The 20,350-nt window shown below is 44.8% G+C and overlaps 1 protein-coding gene across 9 annotated transcripts in view; it reads left to right on the forward strand.

Annotated features, from left to right (window-relative positions):
* Positions 1-20,350, forward strand: part of PCSK5 (proprotein convertase subtilisin/kexin type 5) — a 461,238-nt gene that overhangs the window by 116,660 nt on the left and 324,228 nt on the right. For all 9 annotated transcript variants that reach the window (XM_023243354.2, XM_023243355.2, XM_023243356.2 and 6 more), the window contains 2 exons: positions 14,247-14,390; positions 18,915-18,991. In XM_023243354.2, the coding sequence (XP_023099122.2) occupies positions 14,247-14,390; positions 18,915-18,991 (221 nt within the window). The remainder of the gene's footprint in view (positions 1-14,246; positions 14,391-18,914; positions 18,992-20,350) is intronic.

A 20,350-nucleotide genomic window follows, 5' to 3' on the forward strand; every position in this document is an offset into this window, starting at 1 on the left:
CATATGGCATCACTAATGCATCTGTGAGCCATTCTGGGCCAGCCTGGGGCTCGCTAGTCTAGTGTGCTTTTAACTGGGACAGCTTTTATCTGTTCCGTGTGGTCACTCATCTTTTAGCAGCCTACCATGGCTTGCTCACATGGCCACCAGGAAGGATTGCAAGCGAAAGGGTGTGGAAGCTGTGGGACTGAAGCGGTGTCACTTTTATTACATTCTTCAGGCCAAAGTGAGTCACCAGGCCGGCCTAGAATCAAAGGGGGAAGAAATAACCTCATAGCTTGAGGGGAGGCATTCTAAGTGCCATAGGTTTAGGGAGCAATGGAGAGTTGCTTCAGATGCATCTGGTAATGACTCCAAATTTTGCTAAGACCATCACATTTACACACTATATGCTGCCCTGGGGCACTTTTTAACTTTGAGGCAACAAATGGCACCGAATATTGTCTGTTCACTACCAGATACTGGGGGGACTCGAGGGGTGAAGATGTTAGTGCTTTACAGACATGAAAGAGATTTTGAGATGGGAAATAGCATGACGCAAGCATTGTAGGCAGAATGAATTCAGCTGGGGATTTGAGCAGAAAGAAACTTGAGGTCTCCATACACAGTTGCGACAGGCTACTCCTTTATGGATATCACTCTACTTTCCATACTTTTAAAACTGAAGTCCATATTTTCATTCTCTCACCAAACTTCTCCCTGTGCTTCCTTTATCAGCATGCAGTCCTACCATTTATGTAGTCCAAGCCAAATATCTGATAGTTCTTGAGTCTTCTCTCCCTCACCATACTCACTCATCATTACTAATGGCAAATATTTACGATGCCTGCTGTGTATCACATACTGTAATGTATTCTCACTAATCTAGGCCACTGTCATCTCTCAGTCACTAGAGCTGCCCCCCAATTAGTTGGTCTCCATGCTCTCCTTCATATTGTTTCTTTGTTTGTTTGTTTTTTAAGTAGGCTTCATGCCCAGTGTGGAACCCAATGCAGGTCTTGAACTTGCATCGTGAGATCAAGACCTGAGCTGAGATCAAGAGTCGGACACTTTGCTGACTGAGCCACCCAGACACCCCTCCTTTTTGTTCTGTAGATTCCACGGTGACTTTTTAAAACTAAATGTCCTTTCAATTGGCATATAATTATTGAACTTCTATGTGTTAGACTCTGTGGATACAGAATCAATAAGGCAAAGTGGCTGCCTTCCTGGAGCTTATAATCCAGTGTGGGAGACGTGATGAAGAGACAAGTTGATATATGATATGGTAGTTATGAGTGCTATGAAGAAGACGAAATGAGAGCCAAGGGTAGAGAATAACCCAGAATACTACTTCAGATAGATTGATTAGGGAGAATCTCTCTTGGGAGTTGAGAGTTAGACATCAGATAGGGAACCACGTGGGTATGTGAGTAAGCGTAGCAGCATATCAAGTATCACAGCCTTGGGATAGGAGTGGTGTTGGGATGGAAAACAGTGGTGTAGTGGAAGAGATGGAGCAAGAGGTCAGGAAGATGGTTTCGCATTAGGCCATGGAATGAACTTGGTAATTACTGAAAATGTGAGGGAAAGTCATTGGAACTTGAGAATGATTGGGAACGTTTATTGAGATTAGTCTGCTATAGTTGACAATGATCACTTTACTGCCACCTAGAGAATAGACTGTAGAGGCTTAGGAGATTGAAGTTGGAATCTGTGTGTAGCCCTGAAGATGGTGGGATTAGGTCAGGTTCAAGAGCGCTTTTGAAGGATCTGCTATAGGAGTCAGAAGGGAAAAATCAAGCGTTTTCCTTTGGAAGTGCTTTGGAATTAAATTTCAGATGCATTTTAGGCATCCAAACCACGTTAATGCCTATCTTAAAACCCTTCAATGATTTTACACTGAATTATGATAAAACTCAAACAAACAAGCATGGCTTATTTTTTTTTAATATATGAAATTAATTGTCAAATTGTTTCCCATACAACACCCAGTGCTCATCCCAAAAAATGCCCTCTTCGATACCCATCACCCACCCTCCCTTCCCTCCCACCCCCCATCACCCCTCAGTTTGTTCTCAGTTTTTAAGAGTCTCTTATGCTTTGACTCTCTCCCACTCTAACCTCTCTCTTTTTTTTTTCCTTCCCTCCCCCATGGGTTCCTGTTAAGTTTCTCAGGATCCACATAAGAGTGAAAACATATGGTATCTGTGTTTCTCTGTATGGCTTATTTCACTTAGCATCACACTCTCCAGTTCCATCCATGTTGCCACAAAAGGCCAGATTTCATTCTTTCTCATTGCCACGTAGTACTCCATTGTGTATATAAACCACAATTTCTTTATCCATTCATCTGTTGATGGACATTTAGGTTCTTTCCATAATTTGGCTATTGTTGAGAGTGCTGCTGTAAACATTGGGTTACAAGTGCCCCTATACATGAGTACTCCTGTATCCCTTGGATAAATTCCTAGCAGTGCTATTGCTGGGTCATAGGGTAGGTCTATTTTTAATTTTCTGAGGAACCTCCACAGTGTTTTCCAGAGTGGCTGCACCAGTTTGCATTCCCACCAACAGTGCAAGAGGGTTTCCGTTTCTCCACATCCTCTCCAGCATCTATAGTCTCCTGATTTGTTCATTTTGGCCACTCTGACTGGCGTGAGGTGATATCTGAGTGTGGTTTTGATTTGTATTTCCCTGATGAGGAGCAACGTTGAGCATCTTTTCATGTGGCTGTTGGCCATCTGGATGTCTTCTTTAGAGAAGTGTCTATTCATGTGTTCTGCCCATTTCTTCACTGGATTATTTGTTTTTCGGGTGTGGAGTTTGGTGAGCTCTTTATAGATTTTGGATACTATAGCCCTTTGTCCGACATGTCATTTGCAAATATCTTTTCCCATTCCGTTGGTTGCCTTTTAGTTTTGTTGGTTGTTTCCTTTGCTGTGCAGAAGCTTTTTATCTTCATAAGGTCCCAGTAGTTCATTTTTGCTTTTAATTCCCTTGCCTTTGGGGATGTGTCAAGTAAGAAATTGCTACGGCTGAGGTCAGAGAGGTCTTTTCCTGCTTTCTCCTCTAGGGTTTTGATGGTTTCCTGTCTCACATTCAGGTCCTTTATCCATTTTGAGTTTATTTTTGTGAATGGTGTGAGAAAGTGGTCTAGTTTCAACCTTCTGCATGTTGCTGTCCGGTTCTCCCAGCACCTTTTGTTAAAGAGACTGTCTTTTTTCCATTGGATATTCTTTCCTGCTTTGTCAAAGATGAGTTGGCCATACTTTTGTGGGTCTAGTTCTGGGGTTTCTATTCTATTCCATTGGTCTATGTGTCTGTGCCAATACCATGCTGTCTTGATGATTACAGCTGTGTAGTAGAGGCTAAAGTCTGGGATTGTGATGCCTCCCGCTTTGGTCTTCTTCTTCAAAATTACTTTGGCTATTTGGGGCCTTTTGTGGTTCCATGTGAATTTTAGGATTGCTTGTTCTAGCTTCGAGAAGAATGCTGGTGCAATTTTGATTGGGATTGCATTGAATGTGTAGATAGCTTTGAGTAGTGTTGACATTTTGACAATATTTGTTCTTCCAACCCATGAGCATGGAATGTTTTTCCATTTCTTTATATTTTCTTCAATTTCCTTCATAAGCTTTCTATAGTTTTCAGCATACAGATCTTTTACATCTTTGGTTAGATTTATTCCTAGATATTTTATGCTTCTTGGTGCACTTGTGATGGGATCAGTTTCTTTATTTGTCTTTCTGTTCTTCATTATTAGTGTATAAGAATGCAACTGATTTCTGTACATTGATTTTGTATCCTGCAACTTTGCTGAATTCATGTATCAGTTCTAGCAGACTTTTGGTGGAATCTATCGGATTTTCCATGTATAATATCATGTCATCCGAAAAAAGTGAAAAGAACAGTCACAGTCTGGCCCCAGCTAACCTCTGCAGTCTTGTCTCTTTCCATTTTTTTCTTCACCCACTGCTTACTGTCTGTATCCTCCAGCGGTTCTGAATTTCTTTCCGTTCCTTTGCCACTCCAAGTCTCTCTTTGAATTTTTTTTTACATTCATTTATTTTTGAGAGGCAGTGAGAGACAGAGCACAAGTGCAGAAGGGGCAGAGAGAGAATGAGACACAGAATCCGAAGCAGGTTCCAGAGCCTGAGCTGTCAGCACAGAGCCCGACGTGGGGCTCGAACTCACAAACCGTGAGATCATGGCCTGAGCCAAAGTCGGATGCCCAACCGACTGAGCCACCCAGGTGCCACCCAGTGTCTCTTTGATTATTCTATATCCTGACCCCAAATAAACACGTCCTCTCCACCCCTTGCCTGCCCTCTGGCTACTCAGCTCGTGTTTGGGGGCTCAGATTAAATGTCATTTTCTCCAGGAAGTACACTCCCCCTTTCCTGTCTTCCCCCTGACTGGGTTCCATGTTCCCATTCTACCCCGGCAACCCCCATCATAATGCTTAGCAGGTGTTTTTGTGAAATTTCCTGCCTGTCTGACGGACGAGACTTGAAGGGACTTGAGCACAGGGACAGTGTCTGAGTCAGTAGGGTGACCAGAATATAGTACGAGCTTGATCAAAATACTTTTTTAAACGACAGGGGCATAGATTGGAAGTATAAGATGGGTTAGAAAGGTAAAGAGTAGCGGAGCGGAGCCAACAGCCCGAACTGCAAGGCTCTGTGGAAATTGGAAGCCACGTGGAATGACGACAGGAAAGGAAGAGAAGGAGGCAGAGGCTGCACACCCAGGTTTCCCAAACCGGACTGATCTTAGACGTGATGTATTTGAGAATGATGGGAAGCCTGGCAGTGCAATGGGCTATACGTGTGAAGTGAAGCTTGGTCTCAGTGTCTCAGAAACGCCCAGTAAGTTTTAGAGATTGTGGTTACCCTTTAGCAACACCACCAAGTGATACAGCTGAAATCTGTTCTCTAAACACTATGCCAGGGCACATGGCAGTTCCATAAAGGAGAAGAGATTTGTTTGTTGGCTTACTGGTTTTTGCTTTGTTACATATCTTTAGGATTGAAAGGTTTTTTTTTTTTTTTAAATGTTTATTCATTTTTGAGAGAGACAGAGAGACAGAGAGACAGACAGGGACAGAGGATCCGAAGCAGACCTTGTACTGACACCGGTGAGCCCAATGCGGGGCTCAAACTCAAGAACCAGGAGATCATGACCTGAGCTGAAGTCAGACATTTAACTGACTGAGTCCCCCAGGCGCCCCAGGGCTGAAAGTGTTTCATTCAAGCTGTGTCAGGTTAGGAAAGAATCAAAGAGGATCACAGAGTTAACAAGTGAGAGAAAGGTTGTCCACTCAACTGGACCGCCCAGTTATCCCTTGGCTGTTCTGCCTCAATTCCTCTTTTTTTTTTCCCCAAGACCATATATATATATTTTTTTTTTAATTTTTTTTCAACGTTTTTTATTTATTTTTGGGACAGAGAGAGAGCATGAACGGGGGAGGGGCAGAGAGAGAGGGAGACACAGAATCGGAAACAGGCTCCAGGCTCCGAGCCATCAGCCCAAAGCCCGATGCGGGGCTCGAACTCACGGACCGCGAGATCGTGACCTGGCTGAAGTCGGACGCTTAACCGACTGCGCCACCCAGGCGCCCCTATATATATATTTTTTTAGAGTCGTTTGGCTTCACACTAAACTTGAGAGGAAGGTCCAGAGATTCCCCATATACCTCCTGCCCCCAATACATGCCTAGCTGCCTACATTATCACCAGCTCCCCCCAGAGTGGTACATTTGTTACAGTTGATGAACTTAACATTGATGCGTAATCGCCCCAAGTCTGTGGTTTGCATTAGGGTTCTCCCTTGGTGTTATACAGTGTGTGGTTTGGGACCGATGTATAATGACACGTATCCACCATTAAGAGTATCACGCGGAGTATTTTCACTGCTCCCCAAATCCTCTGTGTTCTACCTATTCGTCCTTCCATCCCCAATCCCTGGCGACCACTGATCTTTCTACTGCCTACATGGTTTTGCCTTTTTCACAGTGTCCTATAGTGGGAATCATCCAGTATGTAGCCTTTTCAGATTGGCTTCTTTCACTTAGTGATGCGCAGGGAAGTTTCCTCCATGTCTTCTCATGGCTTGACAGTTCATTTCTTTTTAGTGCTGAGGAACGTTCCATTGTCTGGATGCATCGCAGTTGGTTTATTCCATAACCTGAAAGCCATCTTGGTGGCTTCTAAGTTTTGGCATTTATGAATAAAGCTGCTGTAATAAGCATCCATGTGCATCCGTGTGTGTGTGTGTGTGTGTGCGCGCGCGCGTAAGTTTTCAACTCCTTAGGTAAACGCCAAGGAGTGTAACTATTGTACGGAAAGAGGAGGTTTAGTTTGTAATATACTGCCAAACTGTCTTCCAAAGTGGCTACATGTTGCATTCCCGCCAGCGATGAATGAGAGTTCCCGTTGCTGGACATCCTCACCAGCATTTGCTGGCGTCGGTGTTCTGGATTTCGGCCATTCTAATAGGTGGGTAGTTGTATCTCATTTTTATTTGCATTTTGCTGCTGACAAATGACGTGGAACATCTTTTCATATGCTTATTTGCCCTCTGTATCTCTTCTTTGGCAAGGTGTCCGTTAAGGTCTCTGGCCATGTTTTAATAAGGTGGTTTGTTTGTTTTTAATTGTTGGGTTTAAGAGTTCTTTGTGTATTTTGGATGTGTTCTTTATTAGATGTGTCTTTTGCAGATGTTTTCTTCCAGTCTGTGGCTTGTCTGCTCATCGTCTTGATACTGCCTTTCACGGAGTGGAAGTTTTTAATTTTGATGAAGTTCAGCTTTTCAGTCATTTCTTTCATGGATTGTGCCTTTCGTGTTGTAAAAACTGAGAATAAACTGAGGGTTGATGGGGGGTGGGAGGGAGGGGAAAGAGGGTGATGGGCGTTGAGGAGGGCACCTGTGGGGATGAGCGCCGGGTGTTGTATGGAAACCAATTTGACAATAAATTTCATATTAAAAAATAAAACAAAATAAGAAGGCGTCATGGTACCCAAGGTTGTCTAGCTTTTCTCCTGTGTTATCTTCCAGGAATTAGTTATGTATTTTACACTTAGGTCTCTGATCCACTTTGAGCTAATTTTTGTGAAGGACGTAAGGTCTGTGTCTACATGTACTTTTTTCTTTTTTTCTTAATGTTTATTTATTTTATTTATTTATTTTTTTTGAGAGAGAGAGAGAGAGAGAGAGAGAGAGAGAGAGAGAGCGAGCAGGGGAGAGGCAGAGAGAGAGGGGGAGACATAGAATCTGAAACAGGCTCCAGGCTCTGAGCTGGCAGCACAGAGCCCAACGTGGCTTGAACCCACGAACTGTGAGCCGAAGCCAGACATTTAATTGACTGAGCCACCCAGGCGCCCCTAGGTATACTTTTTTCACGTGGACGCCCAGTTGTCCCAGCACTGTTTATTGAAAAGACTGTGTTTGGCCCCTTGTATTGCCTTTACTGCTTTGTCAAAATCAGTCGGCTATACTGACTCAATTTCTTGACCCTCCGTTATGAGTAGAATTCTGAGAACTGGATTTCTTCTCGTTTTCCTCTGTATAAGCATTTTTACATCCCACAGCCTTTCTTCTCCTAACATCTGCTCTTTTCTGATGTTTCTTTGGTATTATGTGGGACATCCTTGAGATTTTGTAACTGGGAAATGATCCTCCGTCAGAATTATAGTAGGTGTGAACCATGGTTCTCAAAGGGTTGGGATATTGGTATAAATGTGTGGAGTAAAAAAATGTGTGATGATTCCTAGGAGATTCCTAGGAGGCCATCTGACCAATGTAAAAGAGAATAGTTGGACACTGCTCTCTACTCCTTCACCTCATCCCTAGTCTCTAGACCCACAGCCACAAATGTAAAATATTCAGGTCCTCCCAGCTACCCGTGCAAACGTTCAGTTGCCCTTTCAAGTTTGTATGATCTATGTTTCCAGACAATGAAGAAAACCATTATCTTACTATTTTGTGGTAGTCTCTCTGTCTCTCTCTCTCTCTCTCTCTCTCTTTTTTAATTTTTTAAATTTATTTTTATTTTTTATTGTTATTTTTGGGAGAGAGAGAGAGAGAGTCTGAGAGCAAGCAGGGAAGGGGCAGAGAGAGAGGGAGACACAGAATCGGAAGCAGGCTCCAGGCTCTGAGTGCTCAGGACAGAGCCCGACGCTGGGCTCAAACTCACAGACTGTGAGATCATGACCTGAACTGTAGTCGGCCGCCCAACCGACTGAGCCAGCCAGGCGCCCCTCTCTCTTTCTCTTTCTAACTAGTGTTCTTTTCTTAACTATTAGGAACACTCGTGTCTCCTATATCTGTGGTCTCATCAACAACATGATTGCAATAACAGAGGCCATTTGTTATGTACTTTATCTTCTTTAATCTTTATGGCAGTTCTCTGCATTCAAACTCCAAGTCGGGTTTAAGAATGTAGGAGAACTTGACAAAATCACGTAGCTGGAAGGTAGCAGAGGTGGGATTTAACTTTTCCTCTTCTGAATCCCCCAGCTGTAATAGTTGCTGTGCCAAGTTTGGTGTTAATGAAACATATTGGGCTTCCTTGGAATTTCTGGAAAATCCACAAATTGAATAATCGTCCTCGAATAATTGGACATTGGATCTGTTTTGGCCAGGGGCATCCTTCCCCCCCCCCACCCCCCACCATGTGTTTGATAACAAAGGATTTGAAATCCATCAAATTGACTCCTAATAGTAACCGTCTTAGGACTTCCCTAGCCGAATTGAGATTTTTAAAAATCTGTGAAGTCCTCTTTGTTTTTGGAGTCACAGAACCTCTATTTCATGTATCCCAAGAAGAGCCCATCAGCTTATGGCCACCAAAGTCCAAAGTCCAACTTCTTGAGGTAGCCTTGAGAAAGAAAGGGTAAAGAAAGATCCTCTCCAAATAAATGCAAGAAGTAGTAAAATGATTGTCTGAAAACTGTGAAGGGGACAAGGATGCCTGGGTACTTACCAGTAGTTCCCAAGTACTGGGAAGCAGATGTCAGACCCACTGGAAGGGACAACGTCATCGGAAATGGAGCAAGGCTAACAGTGGAGTGAGTCGTTCCTGTGGTTTGTCGGATCTGCCTTCTAAGAGCTCATGAGAGCTTATTGTTAGAGATTCAGGGATTTTGTGAGCGTGCTTTAAAACTGCACGTGATGTGAGGATTTACACCATGGAAATTGGCAAACGCTACAAATAAGGGATTTTTTTTTAAGTTTACTTTTTTTAGTAATCTCTATACCCAATGTGGGGCTTGAACTCACAGCTCTGATTGAGGTCTTACGTTCTTCTGACCGAGCCAGGCATGTAGCCCAAGCTTCCTTTTTTTTTTTCTTTTTTTATTAAAGAATTGATTTACCAGCAATCATTGGCTATTTAGTAAAGAAGTGAACCCTGTGTCATTGAAACTATTAAAATTAAAATTGAAACTATTAGGTGACTTCCTAAAGATGTATTGGAATAAGTAGAATTAGGAAAAATTAGGTCCCTAAAGTCTTACTCATCTGTATTCTTTCTACCTTATCACTGGAATGCACTGATCACAGTGCTAAGGCAAGTGAGATTTGTGATTTGAATTTCTTTACTGGTGCTCCATTGTCCAACATCTACTCCTTATCTACTCATGGATTTGTGTGTGTTGTGACTTCCTCTAAGCCCCTTCTGTTTTAACGGAAGAGTTTCCATAGCCCTATGGTCTGGTGTCAGACAGCTTCCTTTTGAATCCTCATGTTAATAATGACCAGCGGTGTGAACTCAGACGGGTTACCTAGACTGATTAAGCCCCATTTTTTTAAAATCTGTTAACAGCAGACGATAAAAGGACCGCCTTCAAACAGTTGTTCTGAGCCTTAGACCACAAAAAGTGATTAGTCCAATGCTTGACCATGGTAAGGATCTTGTAGGTGTCAGCTATATTTCCCCTTAAGGGAGTATCGATTCTAGTGTTTGTTTTTTGTTTGCAATTTCTTGCATCTTTTGGACTCCACATTCTACAAAGAATTTCAAGTATGTGCACACTTTACTCAGTTGACTAGATGGGTTTCTGAATTTGTCTGTGAAGCAGAATTTTTATGTATTTCTTTATTAACACTATGTTGTCAGAGATGCAGTCTTATCAGCCACTGTGCTGGTAACAGTGAACAGTAGATGACTTCAATGTTAATGGCTCTTGGGAGCATATAATTTGGCAGGCCAGTGAAGACCCTCAGAACTTGGAGAAGTTTAAAAAGAATGACGCTGAGAGTAGCCCTCTGCCCCTCCCCCCCCCCAAAAAAAAACAATGGTGAGAACATAGCAAAGGTGTTTATTTTCAGGATAAACTGTTCTTTCGATGAGCAAACACTGTGATGTGTTTATGAGGACACAAGAAAAGCAGACACACGCAGAGTGGTTTATAAGCAGAATGGCTCATAACCCTGGTGTGGAAAAGGCCATTTCTAGAAACTCACAGAGCAAACTCTTTAAAATTTCATTCCTAAAAAGAATAAAAGCTTTTATGGATGAGGAAGTGGGAGACATAGGTGGCAATCATTGTTTCTGCAGGTATGTTCCCTTTTGTGTTGTGTCTAAATGTTGAGTCACCTGTGCATAGACCATCACGGAAAGGCAGTACATTATTCAGAACTGAAGGTGCATACGTTTACTATAAATAATTCATGTTGCATACACTGCGTACATAATGTGGTTTTCATCAACTTCGGATAGCTAGAAGGGTCTGACTGGCCTCTTTTGTGAATACTGGTCTATGGACTGCATGTGTGGTAACACAATTTCAAAAACCAGTCTTTAGTTTCAGCTCTGGCAGAGATCTCAATGTGATTGACTATGAGGAAATCATGGCTATTCTAAGTCCCTTTTGCCTTTGGGCGATGCCGTAACACAGATTCACATCAGGGAGAGACCGATTCAAAGACCATCTCAACAAGGCGGTTAAGGAAGTGATTAATTCTCATCTTTGGTCATTGTTGGCTCGCATCAACATTTTCCAGTCTTTGCTCTTTGGATACCTTGGTTGTATGAAGCAACCATATCAGGAACATGTTTGGAAGTCTGGAACACTTAAAATATGTGTTAAAGGGGCTCCTGGGTGGCTCAGCCTGTTAAGCATCCGACTTTAGCTCAGGTCATGATCTCATGGTCCGTGAGTTTGAGCCCCGCGTCGGGCTCTGTGCTGACAGCTCAGAGCCTGGAGCCTGCTTCGGATTCTGTGTCTCCCTCTCTCTCTGCCCCTCTCCCATTCATGCTCTCTCTCTGTCTCTCAAAAATTAATAAATGTTATATATATATATAAACATGTGTTAAAAATCTAAGGATCCCATTCAGAATTTAGGGTTCTGATTCAAGGGTCCTCTGACCTAATTACTCATTTGCAAGAAACACTCCAGGCTCTGATTTATTTTTTCCTTTGACGTTTTGGCCCCTTGCTGTATTAGATTATCCAAATGAAAGTATCAATTGGCTATTTCCTCTCCCTCCCCTTCCATGTTGGCAGATGAAAAGAAGAAAAGGTGGCACAAAAATATTTAATCTGTTAAAGTCAGATTCAACGGAAGCAGAGGTGGAAGAAAGAAACCTAATTGCTTCACTTTTAACACACATGTTTTCCATAGACGGCTGGTTTTCTTCAATTTTCATAATTACAATTTCAGGCAGCATCCCTCCACTCCAGGATGGTTATCCCATTTGTGGGTTACCCATTTCCTGCGCATTTCCTTCCTCCAGCCCACCTCTTGGCCACATTAACATTATTTCATTTCGCAAACGATACCACAGGTGGCCAGAACAGGTTTTGAAAAAGAGAAAATGAAATGGAAACCTGTCAAGGTTGCTTTGTGTTACATTACAGTGTTCGGTGAGGAGAGGCCCACACTCTTGGCCAGAATGAGACTTCTGGACAACGGAGGCATTTCGGAAACCTACACTGTTCCTTTCGTGATCGTCTCCATTAACCGAGGATTAGCTGCCTAGGTATCTCTGACGAGGTCCGAGCAGAGAGTTTAATCGCGGCGGTGCACTTGGAAATAAGGTTGAGGATGTGCCCTCACTTCTGGCATGTGACCAGCCCGATATTGCCCGAAATCCTAGGTCGGGCTTCATTTAATGCATAGTCTTGTAGGGGCCCACAATCCATAAGACAAAGTCCACACGCAAGAGGCAACAGTCAACAACGATTCAACAGAATATAGTGAGTAGGAGTCGGATTGTGTAGGGCAGCCTGTGTTTGTGTATGTGTCTGTCTGTCTCCACCCCTGAGTTCAGGGCAGGAGAAGAGACAGACGAGGAGGGCTGAAGGACATGAGAAGTCTTTGTGGGAAGAGGTGGGTGCTGAGGTATGCCTGGAAAACTGGGGGCAGGCGGGGAGAACGGAATTTGGGTCAGTGCCGTAGTAGAGTGCGTGTGTGTGTGTGTGTGTGCGCGCGTGTGTGTAGGGCCTCGCGTGTCCGCAAGAAGTCCAGACGGTGAGAAAAAGAGACAAGTGTTCATAAAATAGATGAGCCCCCGTTCTCTGTGAAACTGATGTTATCTGTGGTGAAAAATGGGTGTGCCCTTTGTTAGAATGAATCCACCACTCAGGTGTGTTTGTAACAGTCAATAAAAGGCAGTCTCATTTGGAGAATAAATTTGCAAATTCATGTCACAGGCTGTTAGAGGTATCTGTCTCTCGTTAGCGTCGGATTTTGATGGATGAAGTTTGGAGAGAGGTGCGCTTCCATTTACTCAGCGTGCAGTTAGTACAAAAGCCCGGTCATGGATGGTCTGACCTCGCTCCCCCTTCTAACTGGCTGTCTTCCAAGCCATTCTTTCCCTTGGTCCCTAAGCTTCCACCCTACGCCACCTTGTTTCTCGTTCTTCAATGTGCTAAGCTGTCTGCCATCTTGTATTACCCTTGCATCTATCGTGACCTCTACCGACACGCTTAGCTGTAGGCTCTGGGCAGAGCAGCCCTTTCTCACCAATCAGGCATCAGGTCTGATTTCACTTCCTGAGACCAAGGGCCCCACCTCCCATCCCGCCTAGAGTGGTGTCCCTCGGCATTCACCATCGTATCACCCTCTTTAATTCCTTTAAAAGCCACGGAGGGCTCTGAATGGTGTTACTTATTTTTTTCTTCATTACCTGTGTCTGTCTCCTCTTTGGAGGGGTCATCGGAACAGAGACCTCATCTGCCTCGTTTACCGCCATACCCCGGGGGGGGGGGGGGTAAGTGCTCAATAAAACGTACGCCACACGAGTCCATGGCAGCCGGATCTCCATTATGCCCAGCGCCTCTGGAGCTTGCATTCTTTTCCCCTTCGTGAAGATCCAGAATGGTAGGATCCGGGGTGGCATTAAGTCACAGCACATCTTTGTCCCTTTGTTTCCCTACCGAGGAAATAACGCCACTCAGAGGGACATTGGAGAGAGAGACGCTCCGAGGAGGCAACTGTATGGGTTGGTCAAATGCTGGCCTGTCAGGAGGAGGCCCTGGGTCAATGCATTTCTTGATGTGTTTATATGTTGTAGCCATCGTGGAATGAAATGACGATACGTAACGTGCTAAGCGTCCGTGTTTCTCCAGCCTGCCCTCTGAACCCTCACACGCCTTTCCTGTGCGTGTTACCTGTCTGGACTCTTCTTTCCCTTCTCAAAGCGCCGCTGACTGAGTGTGTTTGCCCCCTACGTATTTTGGTACGACCGCCGTGGTGAATTCATCAAAAGCAGCTCAACAAAATTGTTATTTTTCTTCCCGTCCATGAGTTTCTCATGGTAGCACACCTCTGGCTGACACTGTCCAGAAGCTGCCTGAGTTCTCTTTTTTTTTTTTTTTTTTTTTTTTTTTTTTTGGCTAGCCTGGTTTCCAGGTGCCTGGGGAAGAAATTATAAAATACATGTTCTTTAGTTACCTAGGTTGAGTTTATAAATGAAATGTCACCATGCCTTCCCGTGTGCCATCGATTCATGCTAACAATCAAGTGATACTTCCGTTATTCTGCTGTCGGGATATACTTTCTTTTTTTCCATTTTTCCCAAAGGATGTACGGTATTTGGACAGGGCAGAGCCGGCGGGAGAGATTTCTCTTTCGCTTGCCTTCCCCACATCCACCCTTCCTACTTCCTCCTGTTACTGTGCTAGAGGCCCGTGCTCCTGCTCTGCAGGCGGGCACCGGGTTTCTGCTAACTCAGTGCACGATCTCGACCCGCAGATGATTCGCGCACCTTCCAGTTATCGGTAATCCGCGCGGTCTGATTCTCCGTCTTCCTTCCATAGCACTGCAGCGACAACACGCATCCCTGCCAATCAGACATGAATATCGAAGGAGCCTGGAAGAGAGGCTACACGGGAAAGAACATCGTGGTGACCATCTTGGACGATGGCATCGAGAGAACCCATCCGGACCTGCTGCAGAACTATGTGAGTGTGGGCTGTGGTCGGAGCACCTCCCCTCCCCCGTGGAAACAAGGGGACTCGTGTCAGGATTAGCAAAAAGGGGGGCTACGGTGGGAAAATGCAGCTAACGGAGATGGTAGGCTCCGAGTAGTGCTTTCGTCTTAGATGAACCACGCCCTCCGAACGCGGGAAGCAGGAGACCCCGCTTTCCACTTGCAGGTGCCTTTGATGTTCTGATGACAAAATGCAGGTGAGAAGGCAGCAGAAACCCCCACCACCAACACCGGTCACCACTGACAATGACCGCTCTTCTCAGTGATCCGTCCACGCAGCCAGGCAACGCGCTCTGTCTCTTGTATAGAGAAAAGCGGGCTTAGAACTTTTCTCAAGTTATCCAGCCAGTCCCTTTCTTCCTCTCCGTTTTCACAGGACAATAATGATCACGTTCCTACTACTCCTAGGAAGCAGCAGTCAGTTCCTTAGGAAGGAATAGTGATTCCAGGACTTCCAGAGAGTATAGGATGAGCCCAAGACCACGGACCTAGTGAAAGTGCTGAGGCTCAGTACTTGCCCTGAAAATCCTGGTTTCGATACCCGGTGCCCACCTAACACTGGGGTCAGTTTCTGCCCCTAGGGCCTCTGGGTCCCCTTTACCACCGTGAAACCCACTGCCTGGAAATGTATCAGTGAACCCTCTGTCCTCTACTCTCCAAGATCATTCCTTCCGTTGGCTTCCCCTTTGCAAGTTTTGTCGAAAGTGCCACAATTATCTCGCAACAATGCCATTCTCTGTCTGGCCTCAATTTGTGTTGCCTGACACCTTAGGGTTCTCTTTGAAATATTTCTTCTGGTACAGAGAGCCCACAACGATCCCCCACTAATCTGCAGATACAGCCCTGATTCCCATGTAGGCGCAGCAGAAACTCCAGGTGGATCCCACTCAGACCCATGTCTTCTGACTTTTCCTCGGACCTCTTTTCTGTTGCCACCCAGGAGCACTGATACCCCTGTGTGGCTTGTACCCTTCAACTGCTTTCACCCACCTTCCCCTTCCCTTCCTCCCCCGTTCCTCTTGATTCCAAAGGTCGGGTCGCGTTGAGTCTTCCTAAGTTATATTTTCATGTCGGTGTTGAAGAAACGTTTTCTCTTAAAATTGGTGACTTTTCTGTCCGCTTGCAAGCTTCCTCTCCTATGCCCGGGAATACAAGCAGCTCTAAATTGTGGCAAAGTCGGCTGCCCCTCGCAGAACCCTTATTGACCCTAAAGGAGGAAAAGTCGTGGGCCAGGGTGGGAAGCCTTGTCCCCCGCTTGCAGAGGGGACCCACCCCGAGCTATGTGAGGGGGTGGACCACATCGCTTCAGACTTTTGCCTTCCATGTTCCGGTTCATGACTTCAGCAGGCCCAGCCCGTCACACTGTGCCCTGAGCTGGCAGAGAATTGCGAGACGGGGCATGCCCGTAGATTCCCCATGCACGTTAGCACAAAGGACTTGTCCTCCCGGTGTGCCTGTTGTCTCTCTCTCTCTCTCTCTCTCTCTCTCTCTCGTGTTCTTCGGTCACTGGTGGCACAGAGTGGCCCTGAGGAATGTTGTCTTGGGCTTATTCAGAAAGGACCTGACCTTTTCCCTGAGGCCCATTTCAGAGACAGGGTTATGATGCCGTCTTGAAATCTCATCTCCCTGTATCTCTGTCTCCTCCGGCATGGAAAGGCCTGGCTTCTGGGCACCCCGGGGATCACCGTGCCCCTGTGCCCCTGTGCCCATTTCTCCTCCGCGTCTCTCTCTTACCTACTGACAAACCATTTTGGGAGAAACGGCCCCATCCTCTGCAATGTTGCCTTCTCATGTGCTCCGTCTCATGTCATGACACTTAAATGAATTTTCCTGAAGAGACTCCATTTTTATCTCTGCAAACAAAAGACCTCCGAGTCACTCCCTTGGCGCCTCCGAAACCAGCTCTGGCTCACAGTCACCCCTGTCTCTGACCTAGGAAGACCTTCCTTCACACGCAACCCCCCCCCCCCCCCGTGTCGCCTTGCGCCAGAACCTTCCCTCGCGGTGTCCCACCCCGTTGCCCTTTTGGTTTCAAAAAAAATTCCGCCAAGGGACTTCACAGATTATTTTTTTACAATGAAATGTTGAAACGATCGCCCCGAAACTAGAGGACTGTCCCTCGGGTTAAAAAAAAGAGAGAGGGAGGAACTGCAAATTCATTCAGTTCTTATTTGAACGAAACATTTGAGCGGCTGTCTCACCCTGCCGCCGAGCACACCCAGACATCGCTGTCTCTTCACAGCAAAGAATTTGAGAGCTAGAAAGAAATTTCGGTTCAGTCTCCTCGGATGATAGGGGAGAAATGGAGGCCTGAAGGCCACAGTGAGTGAGCCCGGGTCCTAGAAGAGAACAGAACTGTGGGTACCTCTCTCAGCAGAGAAGTCTTTCCTGTCACTCACAGTGTGCTTTTTATAGGGTGTTCCTGCTCCCCTCCGCCTAGGAATGTATTTGCGTAAACACAGATAGCTTTACTCTAATTGCGATTGCATTCCTTGCCTTTTTTCATTTTTTCCTCCTGGGAAGAATGCTCCAGAATGTATCTGTGATTAGCGGTACCGGTGCCTTCTCAGTTTGTCTTGATGTTGGAGCTGGTGAAGCTGGAAAAAGCCCATTGGACGGGGGGTCGGGGGGTAGGCAGATGGCCTGGGTTCCAGTCTTGGTTCCACAGGCTGGTTTGTTTCACGCCTTTGGCCAAGTTACTCAACCTGTCTTAGGCCTCTGTTTCCTTACGAGGAAAATCAGGAAGTTATACTCGATACTCTAGTGACCACTGCGGGGGGCTACGGGGCCGCCTTTGTACAAGAAGCAGGGACTTACCCACCACCTTTATATGTCCTGTGTATTTTGCTTAATTTCTCCAAACATCAGACTCTGTGTACCACAAGTTAGTTTCAGAAACAAGAGCCTTGATAAAGATAGAAAACAAAGATAACATTTACTTTTACCAATACTGTAGACCTTACCCTAAAGCATGGGAAAATCCAGAGCATTCTAAATTAGTGCTACCTACAGTGACATAAATTTGAGTGATGAAATAAGCCGGTAATTTCTTTTTGGGAATTTAGAAATGTAGAAATTTGGAGATTTTTCACAATTGCGTTTAAAAGCGAACAGGGGCGCCTGGGTGGCACAGTCGGTTGAGCGTCCGACTTCAGCCAGGTCACAATCTCGCGGTCCGTGAGTTCGAGCCCCGCGTCGGGCTCTGGGCTGATGGCTCAGAGCCTGGAGCCTGTTTCCGATTCTGTGTCTCCCTCTCTCTCTGCCCCTCCCCCGTTCATGCTCTGTCTCTCTCTGTCCCAAAAATAAATAAACGTTGAAAAAAAAAATTAAAAAAAAAATAAATAAAAGCGAACAGATCTAGGGGTGCCTGGGTGAGTCAGTTGGCTGAACGTCTGACTCTTGATTTCAGCTCAAGTCATAATCCCAGGGTCATGGGATCAAGCCCTGCGTCGGATTGATCCATACTCAGTGCAGTGCCTGCTTAGGCTTCTGTATGTCTCTTTCTCTCTTTGCCCCCTGCTTGCATCCAGTCTCTCTCTCTCTCTCTCTAAAATAAAAACAAATAATAAAAATAGAAGCAAACAGGGGAACCTGGGTGGCTCATCTGGTTGAGTGTCCAGTTCCAGTTTTTGGCTCGGGTCATGATCTCGCAGTTCGTGAGTTCGAGCCCCATGTTGGGGCTCTGTGCTGGCTGCACGGAGCCTGCGTGGGATTCTCTCCCTCACCCCCACCCCCACCCCACCCCCGCTTACTCACTCACTCTCTCAAAAAGAAATGAATAAACTTAAAATCTAAAAAAAATAATTAAAAATAAAAGCGAACAGATCCAATTTCGATTTCACAGCTACTTTTGTCTTCTTTTGAAACCTTGACATATAATAAAACTTTGTTCATTATTTTGGTTGGAGCAAAAGGTGATTGGGTATTACTGGAAACTCTGAGGACAGATTCTTTTATGGTAGATACGACCTCTGAAACCAGGCAAATGCTGCCTAATAGAGGTACCATGATACCGACTAGAATAGATTTCTAACATTGATTTTTAATTGGCTTGCCAACCGTTTGTGAATTGCCTTCAAAAATCTTCGAATTTTAAAGAACTTAAGAAGTGAAACAAGGTAGAGAGAGAGAACTCATGGGAAATAAATCACTTTGCTTCTAGAAAGCCCAAGAATTCTTGACCGAAAAGGCAGTCCCTGCGGACGTCTTCAAAGGAATCGGGCGAGGGGTCCATTCTAGATATGAGGGAAGATGTATTGGCAGGAATGGTCTGTGTTCTTCCTAGGTCTGTGGAGAGTATTTCCTGACCTTAAGGAGAAAAATATGACACTGATTATTACTGAACAAGGCATCCTGACATCAGCGGACCATGAACGTATTATTTAATCTAATTACTCGCTTGCAGAAATGTGTTTAAGAATGCATGAGCCTTCAGGTTAATGGCTAATTACTAAACGTCTGTCTCCTCCTTGCACTCTCTCCTCTGTGGCTCTAGGATGCCCTGGCGAGTTGTGACGTGAACGGGAATGATCTGGACCCAATGCCTCGTTACGATGCCAGCAACGAGAACAAGTAAGGCCTGGCGGAGGGGTGGCTGGTGCGTGGCCGCCAAAGATTTTTGTTTTCTATTCTTGATGAGGGGAGTGTCTTCTTGGAAATCCTTGGTAACAAATGATCCGTAAATTTGCTCCAAGGTGAACAAGTGTCTTTTTGTGCTGAGGCTTCTGGGTCGTGAAAAGGGGTGGTCTATACTGTAAGAGTGGTTGCAGAGAAAACCGTGGGGGCAAGACTCAGTGTTTCTATCTCTCGAGGGCACAGTTGGGGTATGTTGCCCCCCCCCAAGAGGTAATTGGCCTGTGACCCATTTTGGGGGGCTGGGGCAGGGGTTCAAAGTGAGAGGCAAAACAAAGCGTACCCCCAAAGAGTTACTTGATTCTATTAAACTCAAGAAATTTCACTGCCGTGCTTAAGGTCTCTCCCAGGGGCTTTCTCACTTGCTTCTTTTTTCTTCTGTAGTGATTGTGTTTTCTGCTAATATACATGAAATACCTATAAGGTTTGCCGTGTACAGAACCCATTACCCTTTATATCCTCACAGTCAAGAGCCATAGAAACCCATTTAACCACTTTCATACTCTCCAGCTAGTAAAGTAGTTTTTGTGAGAGCAAATGAAAATGCACATCCATTCGATACCTTGGGATATCTGAACATTCTTGAGAAAGTAAGTGGGAACGGTTTTTCTTGCTTAAGATGACCCAGATTCTTTAAAGGATTAGTAGATATTTCTAATCTCTAGATCACATTAGCTTTTTTTTCCTTTAACCGCAAAGCTCCTCCAGGATAATGCTGTGATTTGAATACTATCATTTCAATTTTTACTTACATGATTTAGTTTAGGATCTCAAAAGTAGCAAAGAGAAGTGTTTTGCCCATTTATTATGTGCTATTTCCAGCCCTTGTCTTTCTTTAGGGAAAAATTTCTCAGTATTATTTGATTAAGTCAGTCAATAAGTTTAGATAAAACCATCTGACCTAGATAATTGTGACAGTACGTGGGGTTTTCTATTTTTTTCTTTTTCTTTTTCTCTTTTCACCACCTACAAAGAAGCCTCAAAATGTTACTGTGGAAAATATGCTGTTTGCTAATAATTCAGTAAATGGTACAGTTCGGGTTCAGTGGCGAAAGCAGTAATATATATCACGATTTGGATAGAATTTGCAGAACCTTCTAAACAAAAGAAGAAAGGGACCTAAATTACACTGGATAGTTTTCTTTCAGTCCTAGTCATTCCTGTCCAGATCACATTGCTTAAAGTTATAGTGAGTTTCACACAAAGGGTTCTAATTTGAGACAATGCACGCCGTCGACTCCTGCTCAGGTACCTGCCGCTCTGTGTGCAAGAGAAAACAACGGAGGTAAAGACTAAAAT

This window comes from Felis catus, chromosome D4 (assembly GCF_018350175.1).
Source record: "Felis catus isolate Fca126 chromosome D4, F.catus_Fca126_mat1.0, whole genome shotgun sequence".
NCBI classification, from domain to species: Eukaryota; Metazoa; Chordata; class Mammalia; order Carnivora; family Felidae; genus Felis; species Felis catus.